This window comes from Dermacentor andersoni, chromosome 7, assembly GCF_023375885.2.
Source record: "Dermacentor andersoni chromosome 7, qqDerAnde1_hic_scaffold, whole genome shotgun sequence".
Classification (NCBI taxonomy): Eukaryota; Metazoa; Arthropoda; class Arachnida; order Ixodida; family Ixodidae; genus Dermacentor; species Dermacentor andersoni.
The window spans coordinates 74504425-74519186 of record NC_092820.1 but is presented as its reverse complement, the minus strand read 5'-3'; the positions used below and the strand labels follow the sequence as shown (position 1 = coordinate 74519186).

The 14762-nt window shown below is 45.8% G+C and overlaps 1 protein-coding gene across 6 annotated transcripts in view; it reads left to right on the top strand.

Moving 5' to 3' along the window:
• Positions 1–14762, top strand: part of LOC126534280 (uncharacterized) — a 91071-nt gene that overhangs the window by 52932 nt on the left and 23377 nt on the right. For all 6 annotated transcript variants that reach the window (XM_055072789.2, XM_055072790.2, XM_050181548.3 and 3 more), the window contains 5 exons: positions 3161–3396; positions 8151–8194; positions 8845–8918; positions 9861–9923; positions 12672–12806. In XM_055072789.2, coding sequence (XP_054928764.1) covers positions 3161–3396; positions 8151–8194; positions 8845–8918; positions 9861–9923; positions 12672–12806 — 552 coding nt within the window. The remainder of the gene's footprint in view (positions 1–3160; positions 3397–8150; positions 8195–8844; positions 8919–9860; positions 9924–12671; positions 12807–14762) is intronic.

Here is a 14762-nt window from a genome sequence, read left to right as displayed (position 1 = left end):
CGCCCTCGTGAAGAAGTATGAGCTCGTCCAGTTAACGATATCAACCATCTTGAAAACTGGGAGCACCGCGATTGTGAAGGCAGGAGCTATCAGCGGCCATTCCGATCAGCAGAAAAGGGGTTAGAGACCCCTTGTACGCCGATGTTGAAGAGGCGCTTTACCAGTGGTTCATCACCAATGGCTTAAAGAAGGCGGGCTTTGTGCGTAAGGACGAACTTCCCCAACCCGCTGAGACCGACCCGGTGGAAGTCACTGACCGAGCTCTGGGAGCTCGTTCCTACTGGTGTGTCGAAGGAGGAGTTTTTGACTGTAGACAGTGCTGCCTCGTTCTGCAATGAGGTCACCGACGAGGCGATCGCCGAAGATGTGCTGTCTCGACAGACGCAAAGTTGTGCGACGGTGGCGACGGCATCAGCGACAGTGACAACGAGATCGACAGTGGCTCCTTGACCTCGACCACGATGTCCACGCAAAGTACACTGTCGTCGATCGACTCCTTAATTGATTTTATGCATGCTAAAGGATTGCCGCCAGTGTTCGCGCAGCAGCTGGAATCCATGCACACCGCGGTTGTGAAGCTGAAGCTGCCGCAAATGCAAGTGCAGATTTCGGACTATTTCGGCGCGCCTAATCCTTGACACGGTCATTGGCGCTAGAAATAAAGTTTGTTTTTCACGGCCTACTGTATACATCATCTATTCTTTAGAGCAAGTAGCGAATTCGAGTTCAGAGCTGCAAAGGTAAAGAGCGCAAACGCGTTTAAAATTTTTTTTTTGATAACTGCAGTCCAGATATAGCGATCATCGGTTATAACGATCATATTTTTCGTCTTTATCGATATCGTTATAAGTGGACTGCACTGTAGTACCGTTGGAAGCATACACAGCGAGCCTTTATTAGGCGATAACCCAAATGCGCCACCATCCATTCCATCTTTCCCTGCTACAGGTGGCACAAAGTGAGCGTCATGTTTCGCTCTCACGGCATCGTATTCACGCATCCTCTACCAGCTCGATGTCGTTTTGGTTTCCCGTCTTGAAACACTACGACTACGCAACAGCAAAACAGAGTGCATTGCAGCGTTCGTCTCGTGCCGCAACAATTCACACAAAGTGAGCGCACCTAAACCTCCTGCCAAAATTACCCAACCAAAGAAGCCGCTGACCCAGACTGAACTTGAAGTGCATAAGCATAAGCTTGTGGAAGCCACAAAAACAAAAATGCGCTTCTCGGGCTGCTTTGACACCACCAGCTCAGCACGCATCGGCATCTCATGCTGTAATGATTAGCACAACTTTTCTCATTACATAGATATCAGCAACAGTTAAGTCTTCCACATTTTTTAGTAGTTCAAATCGAACGTTTTCTTGATTAGTATGTTTTCTCTAATTTCTTTTTTTTTTTTTTTATCCATGACGTATGAATGAGGTTCTACTGCTACTTAGCTTGTGCCGTAGCTGTAAATTCCGGATATAGCGAAGTATTTAACTTTTCATAACCTCTTGTCCGTAGGACACCATGCAATTAGAACCTCAATATAATGAAGTGTGTTTGTATGCGATTTCAATATAACGAAATTTCACTTCTGCAGCAAAGGAATGCCATGACAATGAATAGAGACTTCCGCAGATGCAGATGGTAAAATGGTTGAATTACAAGCGGCTGCTTGCAAACGCACCTCTCAAATCGCGTGCGGTGCGACAAGAGCAACTGCCGAAGGGAAGCCCCCATCATGTTCCATGTAAAGTCTGAGTGTGATAAGATCTTATTGTGTCCCGCGCGCTTTGTGCTTTTGGTGTGAGTGAAAGTGTGCTAGGGTGAGAAAAAAAGATGCTGGCTTCACGCACGAGTGACGCCTCCCCGTGCGAACAAAGGGAAGGAGGGGGAGGGGAGCGAGCTCGCAATAATGCGAACAAGCGTACCCGAGGGGCGGGGCGGGGAGGGGGGATAAGTGTGCGCACTTCACGATTTCTGTTGCGCATCTCAACCGCGCATGGCCATAAGCTCAGCTGAGTGTATACGCAGCCGCATACCCTGCTTTAGACGTAATCTACCGCATGTGCAAAGGGTGGGCGTGTCGAGACGGCGTGGCATCGCGTAAGCTCTCTGCCCACACATTTATGATTAAAATTTTAGTGACCCATTGGAGCGGGAGGCAGGCGAAGTCTTCACTCCCCACTGCCGGCGCTTTTCATGATAGCATCGTCCCACTGGGGACAATGCGATCAGCCGCGGGGGCATAGTGCACGCGAAAGCGTGGCTGGCTTCGCTTAATTCGTACGGCCTATGTTAAGATATCATCGACGTGGCATGAGACCGTATAATTCATCACCGACTCCCAAATTTATCAAAGTGAATTGTTTTCTCATTCAAATTTGCTTTTTTCGATTGCTCAATAATTCGGAAAATTCGGTGGCACCATTCCGCGTAAGAAAAATCGATCGGCGACTACTTATTTGCATAAAAGGTTGCATTTCAATACTACAAAATTTCGATATAACTAAGCAAATTGCCTATTTTACCTGCTTCACTATATTGAGGTTTAAATGTATAACAAAGTCAGTAAAATTGGCAATTTGCTTCATTGTACATGTATTGAAATTCAATGTTTTATGCAAATAAGTGCAGTCGCCGGTGAAGCTTTCCTATACAAAAGGGGCCTCAAAATTTTTCTGAATTACCATGCAATCGGAAAAGGCAAACTTGAATGGGAAAAAAATTCATTTTGTTGAATTTGGGAGTCTGCGACAAAAGATGAGGTTTAATGCTGTGTCGACAATATCGAAGTGAAGCCATCCACGGTTTTCTGTCCACTCTGAACCTGCAGCTGATAGTGTTGCCGGCGGTGGGATGACTCTACCACGAAAAGCGCCACCAGAGGTGAGCGAATGTTTCGTCTGCCTCTCGCTTCAATGTGTCTCCAAAACTCAAGATAGTGCAACCTCCAGCACTAAAACAAAACTAAATGTACGGGAAGACAGCACATGATGCCACACCATTTCAGCTCAGCCACCCTGGCAGCCATGCACCCTTAGAAATAGGGACATGCACCAGCCTGCCCTCCACTTAAATTTGAAAGTTAAATACATACTTCGTTGTATTGAAAACTTTGTTACATTGAGGTTTGTTAAATCAAGGTTTAACTGTACATACATTGCAGGCGGGAGGGTCATTTCCCCTAGCATCTGCTCCCACGGCTAGGGAGATGGCCCAGCTCCTGCTGCCACACCTACAGCAGTTTGGGGCAGACATTGACATCAACAACTTGGCCACATCGATAGCTTCGGGTGGCTCATCGATGCCAACGATGTCACCCGAAGTGAGCGGGGGACCATCGTCAAGAAGGCCCACGACAAAACGGAGAACAGCAAAGGATGGGGAGCCAACCACGACGAGGTACACAAATGCTAAAGCGCCTAGCTGTTACGAATGAAGCAGGTCACTGACATAAGCACAAAGCATGGCCATAAGACGGGTCACATAGCATGCCCATTAGACGGGTCGGGTCTCTAGGTAAACTCGAAAAATGCATGATGTATTACAGCCGCTGAGAAGGACATGACAACCAGACTATGTCTTGAATCTGTAATCATTCAAAGCACTAGAAACACAATGAACAGGTAATCTGGAACCGTCAACCACTTGAACTTCAAAATTTTGCTTTGTGTGCGCTCAAGACTATTTAAGGGCATTCTTCGTAGCCAGCTTTCCATTGTGAGCATGAGGTCCACACAGATCTCGAAACATTATTTTGTCTTGACTAAGGTCGGTGGCCTGTTTCATTCCTAGCAATGGTTTTACCTGACTTGATGGTATATACTTTTAAACTCTTTGACTACAACACCTAGATAAGCATTTTTGTCGGGTGCCTACAGAGGACTTCACTTCATGTACATGTGTTCGTTCATTTTTCCTGTACGTATAAGTATCTTCAACGAAGTATAAATAAGTAGGGAACAGAACATATCTTTGTTTGCATATGGCTACTCTGGCTAAGCAACCTACAAAGAAAAATGCAAGAGATGTCAACTGTGTGGGGAATTGAGCAGGAGTTCACTGCTGTTTTGAGCAGCGAAAACTGACCAAATTCTAAGAAACAAAGTTGACAAATGCCCTAGCTCGAAGGCTGCTTTTAAAAAAACGTGTAGGGTGTCTACCGACCAGGAAAACCGGGAATTCTCAGGGATTTTGAGTAGTCTGGAAAAACTCAGGGAAAACTCAGGGAATTTGTGCCTCTATCAGGGAAAATTAGCTGTAATTCTATTGAAAGGGTTGAAAGTCGCGGTAATGCTGACTGGAGTAACTGACAGGAATGGTAATGAATCGTCTTTGACATCCTGTCGTCGGCTGGAGGTGTTGACAGTGTACAGTCAATGGCCGACTTTCCGGATTCCCGATAATTTGGACGGCTTCGCGGCACCACCAAGTGCCCCATAGAGTCAATTTCATTTCATTTCATTTCATTTCATTTTATTTCCTTAAAGGCCCCATTGAAGGGGTATTACATAAGGGGTGGGTACATACATACATAAAAAAATTGAAGGCCAGATTTTTATTGCAGGGTAAGATAATTTGTTACAGAACGTCTGAAATTTCGGACGCAAGAACTTTTAGCCGTCCGATTTTCTGGATGTTTTGCCCTGACCGCAGGTCCGAAACGGCATTAACGCCACCACTGCTGCCATTTTGATTACCTCGCCGCTTCAAATCGGCGCTCGCATGCAGATCCGCTGGTAGCCGTAACCACCACTGCGGCAACGCTAGGCCTAGCTGCTTCGACATTCACTATGAAGCTTCTTGCCGTTGGGTGCCGTGTTTTTTATTGAAATAATTCGCTGCTGTCAGCAATGGCACGGACTCCACCTTTGCAGTCCTCGCGATTGGCTTAGAAGCTTGGAAAGCACAGTGCGTTGCATAATGTCAGTTCCCGAAAGTCAGCTTCGCCTCCTTACAGATATGTTACTTGGTGAAGCACACGCAAAAGTATTGCAGTGAAGCATAACAAGCGTGGGAAGGGGCTATTACCATGGGACACAGTATGTATCCCTTAATAATACACGCATGCACCCGGTATTTCCTGTCAGAGCACCAGCACCGATATGCCTAATACGTGTACCGACAGGCCTTCAGAGCATTTTCGAATGTGCCTGTAGCGGTGTGAGCCCTTAAGGGCAGTAAATGGCATGTATTTATATTTTTCCATCTGGCCAATTTTTCGGGCGTTTTCGTAGCCCCTAAGGAGTTCCAAAACTCGGACGTGGACTGTGCAATTGACCAAGAAGATGCTTCAAATGGTCCGTGGGGCGAACGAGTGGTGGAAGGAGTACAAGAACAGAAAGGACCAACGCATTGAGGCATGAACGGGAGAGGAAGCGTGCTGCCACCATTTTGGAGCTTGAGCTCAAAAAACCAGCTTGAGCTCAAAGAACAAAGTCTTGGCTGATGCCAAGATGCAGGTGTCCCTCATCCAAGCCAAAATAAACTCTTTAAAGCAGTGAAACACAACACTGAGGTGTTGTGCGTGGGCTGAGAATATGTCAGGACAGTTGAAGTTGACTTACGAGCTCTTGAGAGAGAATCTCAATTGTGACAAAGTTCGGGCCTCATACCAGTGAGCTTGCTATCAGTTGATAGAAATGGCTTATATTCCAAAATATTTGCTTCTGTATACATCTCCTTTTTATTGGTATTTAAGAATGTCCGACTCCATTTGCGATTTTTTTCTAAGACATGTTATTTGCTGTGAATTTTACTAACCACTCCCTTCTATTCTCTTTTTGAATAACAAACACTACTCCTTAGTATTCAAATGGGATTAAGTCGTTTTTTTAATTTTTTCTCATATGCTTACTCCATATCGGGTGATATGATTTCAGCCCGTCTTGACATAAAACATAGGTGTGCATCACTCAGGGAATTTTGCAAAGGCACTCAGGGAAAACCTGGAAAGCTCAGGGAATTTGGAAATGTCAACTTGGTAGACACCCTGTGTTTATGTCTGCAGCGATTACTTCCAAAAGCACATGAATATTTAGTAAGCAGAATTTTTTGATCTGAGCAGCTTCTAAAAAAGTAAGAGTCCCTCCTCCAGCAATGCTGAGAAATGAAAGCGATGTCAATAACTCACTTCGCAAATTGTGTAAAGCTGCCTATTGTTCTGCTTTCACAGGAGTGTAAATGTGGTTAACCATCGGCGTTTTGACCTTTTCAAACACTTTTGAAGGTAAAAAGCTGCTGCAATAAGTTCGCATTTTTTCCCGAGTGCACGTCTACCATACATACACAATTCTAAGTCGACCTATGTTTTTTTTTTTATTTGAGAATCTGAAGTGGAGGGGTCAACTTACAATCAAAACCGAAACATTGCACCGCAAGAAAAGCAAGACCCCCAGGATATCAGGGGAGCTACAACGTAGTTACGATTTTATGTTTACTCTACAGCCCTACCTGTAGCTTTTCGCTATCTCGCGCGTTTGTTCGCTTTTCGGAAGGGTCTTTCAACATTTGTTAGTTTTACAGTGGGTGCAACACTCATTGGGGGTTGTCGGTAGTTCATGGAAGTGCTGGTGTTCCCATTTGCGGCAGCACCCTCAGAACAGCGGCGCTTGCGGGGAGTATTGATAGTTCATGGAAGAGCAGACACCGCTCACATGTTTCTCTTTCCCTGTAGCTCTTTAGTTTCATGCGTTCGATTTGACTGCTGGCCACGTGCTACTTCCGTGCTTCCTCAGTTCAGTCGTCATGGGTGTTCTGAGTCCACTAAACATTCAACACTTGGTCACAGCAGCGTTCAAAAGGGCTGCCATCTTTTTTTGCTGAAGAAAGAAATAACTGCGCAGTAGGCCGCAATTTCGATGTTTCTGAACGGGTGGTGCGAGAGTGGTGACTGCAGCGAAGCGATATTTTCACCTGTGACGGCAAGCAAAGATGTTTCCGCGGGCCGAAGTCGGGATGCTTTCCGGAGCTGGAGGCTAAGCTTACGGCGAATGTCGATGAAATGTGTGATTGGTCCCTGCCATTGACGTGTGACATGGTCATGAGACAAGCCTGGATCTTCGCCTTTTAAGGACCTGCTCCTCCGTGAGTACAAGTGGCTGGCGGCAGAAGACTGCGAACTTACGCCAACCGGACATGTCAAAAGAGCCTCCCTGATGGCAATGACGATGGCAGCACTAGTGAGGACAATGGCACAAGTGAGGATGAGTAGTCCAGTGACCATGCCAGCTACTAATAAATTTTCGTTATGGAATGCGCCCGCGGCTATGCTCTCCTTTTCTTTTTCCCCTGTCGCACGCGAAATGGGGGGGTCGACTTACATTCGAGTTGATTTACAATCATGTAAATATGGTATGTCATGGCTGGCTGGCCCCCGAAGTCGTTGTTCTGTCGATAGACGAGCCAGGCCAACTCATCGAAAACGAAGGCGAAAGGAGCGTCACTTTTCTGCTCACTACAAATGAAGGCTTATCTGCACATTGTAAGTGAGGAAAAACTTATAATAATAAAAAGTATACAGCAATCCGATACTAATAAAACGACCAGGAAACGTGTACACTAGTAGAAGGTCACGTGGTGGACCTCTTATGCAGCTTCATGTTTTTGTCGCGGGGGGGCGCCAAAGGTCATTTTTCGCGACCTTTAGTGGTGAGTTAAAAGTACAAATCCACGTTTAGTGAGAAAAACATGCCTCCTTTTAGCTGCTACGATAAGGGATCATTCCATCAGAGGGGTTATCTCGATTCATGTTCCGAGCGGTTGTCTGTCCCTTTAAGGGGTTAAAAGAAGGCCAGCTGGAGTAAAATTCACGAAGCTTTTCGTTTGTGAGTGCCTGGCATCACGATTGGCTGTCATCTGCTCCTACAAGCAGTTGTAGCATAATAATCTTTTTTGGATGCTGCCTCCGATCTAAACTTTTTGTGGCTGCGCTGAATTATTATGGTTTATAACTATTCCCAGATGCTATTCTCGTTGAGTACTGTAGACTATCATTTACAAAAGGTACGTCCCTTTGTCTTTTTCTTTTAACTGCAAAGGGATGTGTATTGATTTGACATCTTTGTAGCTTCTGTTTGTTACGAGCACATGATGCTCTGGCAAGGTACTTTAATAAGTTGCCCATTACTGAAACAAGTCTTGTTTTGATATCGCAGGAAAAAAGCAAGGACAGCTAAGCAAGACGCAGACGGGGAAATTGGTGAGCAAACAGCCAGCCTTTTCTCCGCGTGTCTGTGTGAGTGTGTGTATTAAGATCTGCATAGGGCCTTCCATTTGCTCATCTAAATCATCTAATTGGTAGCTTTGTTTATGAATCAAGAATACAGACTGATGAAATCAGGTGTGATGCATGGCTTTCTGAATTGGCATAGTCATCTTCTTTCCTGCAGTGATTAACGTTAGCTGGTAAGCTAGTGGTAGGGAGCAGCTTATTTGAGGTGTCTGATTTGTGCTCAAATCTTAAATAATAATTGTATGTTAGAGAACCCCGAGTGGCCAAATTAATTCAGAGTCCCCCACTACAGCATGCCTCACAATCATATTGCAGTTTTGGCCCATAAACCCCAGTAATATAAATAATGTTTAACACTTCAGCCATGTACACCGTCGTTGCCTGGACACACACGGACACACACACACACACACACACACACAAGTGGTGTATGTCCGCGTAGTATGGGCAGCATCAACTTGCCCCTCTCGCATAGCACCAAGCTACCTTAAACATTCATCATCAACATCTCTGCCGATTCCCACTGACTAACCCAAGAGTACAAAAAGCTTTGCTTACGCCGATTCCCACAGTGCTTGGGGTCTGCGTAATTATTTCATCTTGTTACTGCCTTACAGAGGAGTCACAACTGGATCAGATTCCTCCTTGCCAAGAAATTTCAGCACATGACTCGCCCATCGTGGCGCTCAAGGTAAAACTGCCACGTGGATGCCTTTGTTGCTTGTTTGTCTGTTCTTATTTCAGTAGCATTCCGACCACTAGCCTACTCTGTAACTCGATACAGTTGATGTCCATTTACCTATACATAATGACCTGAAATTTCTTTACCTGATGGAATATGTTTGATGTGCGCTTAAAAGTGTTAGTGTTCTGAGGGCAAGGAAAAAGGATATTGTGTTATCATATCGTGTGCCAAGTCAGTGTGGAACTTGTGGGCTTGCTGCAATAAACCAATGACATGCGTCGGGCGCGGAAGAGAATGGCTTTGTGTCATCAACTTGTGTGGCTGCATGTATTTTTACTGCGACAACAGCTACAAGCCTAGAACTGGGCTTGCTCTATCTGGCCGTCCTTTCCGTTACACCGTAGTCCCCTGTCCTCATCGCGTGACCCCTCGGCTTCACCTTCGTCATGTGGAGAATAGAAACGAAACCACCATCACCACCACTGGGAATAAAAATCGGGCCCCTGTGCAGCATTGCACAATTGGGAGCCACTGCGCTGTTGATCACACCACTTTGGGCCTTGTGAATTCGTATGCGGTTCTGTACGCCACACGCTCTCTGAGAGCAGCATCTGCACATGTATTTCCAAGGCCATGGTGGACAGCACTGTTGTAGACAAAAACGATGTTGTGTGCACTGCGACAAAGTTCCTGGTAAGATGAGCAGTGTTCTCTGAAAAAGCCTGCTGTCGGCACAGTATACGAGTTCAGAGCCGAAGGAATCTCTGAAGTTTGCAGATTATTTTTTTCTTTTGTTTATTGACTGTGCCGTGTAAACGTGGCATTTGCAGTACCCAGCAATTGGAATGTGCATCTTCTTATTCACAGCTCTAGTCAATTTCTAGTTTGGTTGCGTAAAGACTATTGACAGCTCTGACATTAGTTTTCTTTTTCTTTTTTTCTTGACAGCTTCTCGGGCATTACGTCTACTCCTGTTCCAACGATTGTTCTGCCCGTCGTCACAACCTCCTGGTGAGCTGATACCTTGAGTCATAAAGTGCTTGCCATATGGCAGAGCTAATGCCATTTGTTTGCTGCTTTGAGACAGCATTTGAAGTCACTTGCAGTCTAGTGTGTGTTAAGAACTCATTCAGGTTTGTCTTTAGACTGAGTGTGTTGTCTTGACAGAATTCCTAGCAGAAAGCTGTATTAGATGAACTTGCATTTTATTATGCTAAGGAAAGGTGATGCTTGGTACCACATTTACTTGCATAATGATCGCCCTCGTGTAATGATCGCACCCCTAAATTTTTGTCATCAAAATTAGATTTTTTTTTTCCCCGCTTAACCCTTTCGCTGTCGGACGTTTCTGGCCGTGACGCACCCCCAGTGTCGGCTTGGTTTCAGGGAACGAGCATAACAGGGAATGAACATAGCAATTTATTTTTGATTATGATTGGTATACAAATAACATAGTCAATGCAATATGCACATTTCAGTGTTCTGCAGCTGTTGTTAGTAAACATCATCATCATCATCAGCCTGACTATAAAATCCGTTCAACATCCGAATCTGACGATGCGGAACCCTCTTCCTCTCATGCGACTTTGTCCGAGTCCGAATCCGAGCTCGGCTCGTATTCTGAATCGGAATTCAGCCACCGCTCCCATGAGCAGACGAAGGTCCCGCGCGCCGAGCCATCCGAAAGTAACCGCGCGCAGGGAGGATGCGCTTTCAGTCGCCCGCGCAACGGAGAGAAATGGGACGTTGCGTGATCAAGAAGACAGAGGGAGATGGAAAAAGGCTAAACAAAGTTCGAAGGGTTTTACGTTTACTGCTGCAAGTCGGAAGCGAGGGTGCGGCGGGAGAGCGAAAGCAGCAATCGAGTCACCCTTTTTGGAGAGGCAACGGCACGTGCGCCTGAACTTGACGCGCCGTAGCAGGCACATCAACAGAAGAAAAATAAGAACCTTCAAACCAGCGGAGATTACAGAACAACCCTTGAACCCATAACCACACGCGCGCGACGCATGATCCAGCGAACGCGGAGCCACCACGCCACTCAGCAAAGAGAAAGTGGGGAGTGGCAGTCACACCGTACTCTTCAATACATGGACTAACACAGGTCGGGGCGAATATACGAACTTGTAGAAAGAGTCAACAGATGGCGTGGCAAATCCAGGAGCGCCTGCTTTGCGCTCAGGCGCAAACTTTTGAACGCACGATAGAGAACGTACCGGTACGTCAGTGACACCGTGGGGGGGAAGCGCGATGACGTACCGGTACGTCCGTGACAGCGAAAGGGTTAATGATCACACCCTGACCTTGCTGCAGCGACATGTCGTGTGCCAAGTTAGGCTGATGATGATTGTGCTTACCATCTGTCGAAGGCTACGCGAATGACTATTCAAGACTTACCAAGCGGTCTGCACGCACCAAACAAATTCTTAGCAGATGCCCCATTTGATTCCTTTCATCACTTTCTGCACTACCAAGAAAAAAAAATCAAACGTGCCTTGGCTTTATTATTTGTAGGATTTAAAATTATTGTGGACAACAACAACAACAAAAAAAGGCGCCTTTTGATCCCTCTCGTCTGCACTCATGGGCGCGCAACAAATCGCAAGCAGCAACGACAATAGCCACACTTGCATTGATACGTTTATAAGTGTATCCTATTCATACATACACCGGAGCTTGTAACACAGCTAAGATATTCACCCACTGTTAGCGGAAACGTGCTGTATTGGGATTGTAGTGAAGACAAATGCCGTAGTATTCGCAGCATGCCTGCCATGTGTTTCTGTCACTGGCAGCTGAGCATACCAATCTCTGTTTCTGTCCCCTCAAAGTAGACATGGCTACATTAGTGCCACATACCTGCCGATATTGACAATATTATTCATTATTGATACAACCAAATCTGTTTCAGTGCATGTAATGTACTCACAAGAAAAAAAAAAATTGCCTTCGGCGCATTCGACTTGCTCCGTTGGCCGCCATTTTTGTTTTGATGATGCGGCACTGTTACAGCACTGTTACAGCTGCAGGCGCCTGTTTGTCGACCTGTGGTCATCCCGCAGCAAATGCGAGATAAAAAAAATGTGTGAAATATTTATCCCACATAATAATCACACCCCTTAATTTGCGTCAGTTTCTTTTGGAAAAAAAGTGTAATCATTATGTGAGTAAATACAGTATTAGCCCCCTATGCGCATAGCCATGCTAGTATTATGACCTGTTGGTTGTAACTTTCATCCTTATTGCTTACTTGCCTTAAAGGTTGTTGTGATATGGAGGAAGGTGCCTTTCTTTACATGCATGCCTGCAGATGGTATTCTTTTTTTATATGGTTTATTGGCAATTTTTATCTTATAGCTCTCTTATTGATTTATGACACTTGCTGTGTCGAAGAAGGACTCATGAGTACTTGCAGTGCAACATAAAATAATATCGCACTGCTGAAACATAAACTAATGTATTTTCACAGAGCAGCACGTTAAAGGCGTGAGTGCACGTGGTAGCTTGAATCAACCAGCTTTTGCCGCACTCAAGTCGCAAGTGGAACTGGTGTGGCCAAAATAGGGCTTGTGAACCACCTGTGCTTCCTCGTACGTCTATGCAGCTCATGGTCGGATATTCCATCAGGCTTTCGCTATCTGCCATTGCATGACGATGTGCAGTATTGTGCCAGGTTTTACATTTTCTCGTCTCTTGTCTGTTTGTCTGTTTTTGCCAGGCTTAACCACAGTTCTTTGTTTTCTGTGGGGGGGAAAAAAGGATTCCAGCCAGTGTGTCAAGTACCTGGGAAGCAGCAAGACAGTGAATGCGATTGAGGTGCACAATGCGAAGAGCGTGTCTGCAGTGGTGTACACCGGTTCACTCGACGGGATCCTTCGGTCCTACGACCCTGAGGTGAGTTTTCTGAGGTAGGCAACTTACACATCACGCTTTCCTGAGGTGAATGCACTTGAATCTCATTACAACGAAGTTGAAAGGGAAGCCGAAATTATTATGTCCATTATTACCGTTTACTACAATATGTGCCCAGTGGGGTGCAGAATTGTAAACATGGAAATAAGAAGACGGCTTTTCAGCCCGTGGAACCGCTACACGGCCATGCATGCGATGAAATTTCAATAAAAGAACAAAAGAATCCTGGTCGTGTGCAACACGCGACTTAGCACCAGACGCGACAGCCTTTAGGCCTTCTGTTCCATTGTGATGGTCTTTTGCGCCCGCTTTCCACTTGGCTCGTCACAGTCAAGCAGCACGTGGCATAACACCAAGCACTGTGCTGTGTGATTGAGGAGGCAAGCTCGGCCGGCTCTTGGCCTCTGAGATTGCACAGATGCCAGTGCAATCTCTGAGGCCCTGCCTAGCTGCTAGCCCACATGGCACGTCGCATGGAGAGGGAGAAGTGAATGCACTACCTATGCATGACTCATGAGATTGCACCCGGAGGCCCTTGAGGCCAGGCCCAGCTGCGGCTGCAGGCGCGGCGCATCATAGAGAAAGAAGTGAATGCCCGAATTTTTCGCACCGCAAGTCTCGCCATGCACAGCATGGCGAGACTTGCACATGACCCAAGAGATTGCACTGGGGAGATCTTTGAGGCTATGCCCACCTGGCCACATAGGCAGGCATGCGCAAGGGGAAGTGTAGAAGTGCGACAGTGAGCAGATACTTATGCGCAGACGTGCAGCCACATGTGGCAGTGAAAGAGACCAGTGTTGCTTGACAACATATTCGATACGGAGTCGCGGGAGTTTTTAACTGCCACAGCGAACGAGTGCCGAACCCCGCGGAAAGCGATGTAATAATTGGTGCTCAACGTTTGGGCATCTTTAGTTTCGGAGACAAATCTAGTTTGTTGTATCCACTAGCAGGACAATTTTACTTCCTTAAAGTGAAGCTTTAAATACATGGATCTCTATGGAAGTTTCAAGGGGAACATCATTTACTTTCTTATATCCATTATTTCATTATACAGTCGACTCATTATAACAGACCCTGATAATCCGACAAAAGACATCCATTTTATCCAAAGTCCATAATATCTCAAACTCCTCACTTCGAAGCTTTTGTCGCAATGTCTGACAACTTTATTGTGAAGAGTGAGTGACATACAGTGCAGTCCACTTATAGCAATAGACAGTTTTAGTTTAGCGTACGCAACTATAGCGTACACTATACTATAGCGTATAGCATACGCTACGCAACGTACGTTTTTACAGCTTTAGTTGGCCTGCGACATCTTCAGATCTTGGAGGCCATATGCCGTCGTTGTGGCTACCTCCCGACTGTAGCTATAGGTGGTGCTGACATCTCGAATGTTTCTTTCGTTAGGCTTCGACTCATTCGAAACGAGAAGCAATCTCGAAAACACCACAAGGTTATCCATCATACTCTGTCGTCAAAGCGGCCTGAGAATAAGTGAAAGCCATTTACAGTCACTTGCTACGAACGAAGTGCATTTTACAAAAGCAACGCCAAATTCAATTCGAAGCCTGCATCCGGGACCGCCGCCATGTTTCACGCAAACTCCGCAAACTATGCAAAGACGCTAACGCTAAATTTGAGAAATAGCGTGCGTACGCTGTACGCCATAAGTCATTTAGTGTTCTGCGCATGCGCAGTCACGACCAGCTATGTTATTGCGTACGCTAAACTAAAACTGTCTAGTAACACATATAACGATATATCGGTTAGAACGATGGGTCAAGGTAACAGTCATTTTATGTATTAGGTCTATGGGGGAAAAAACTATATAGTAATAAACATTTTCTAAGCTAGCTCCTAGCTGCCATTGCCCCCACCTGTGCCATTATGCACTACAGCAATGCCTGCTTACAGCGTTTTTAAGACCCT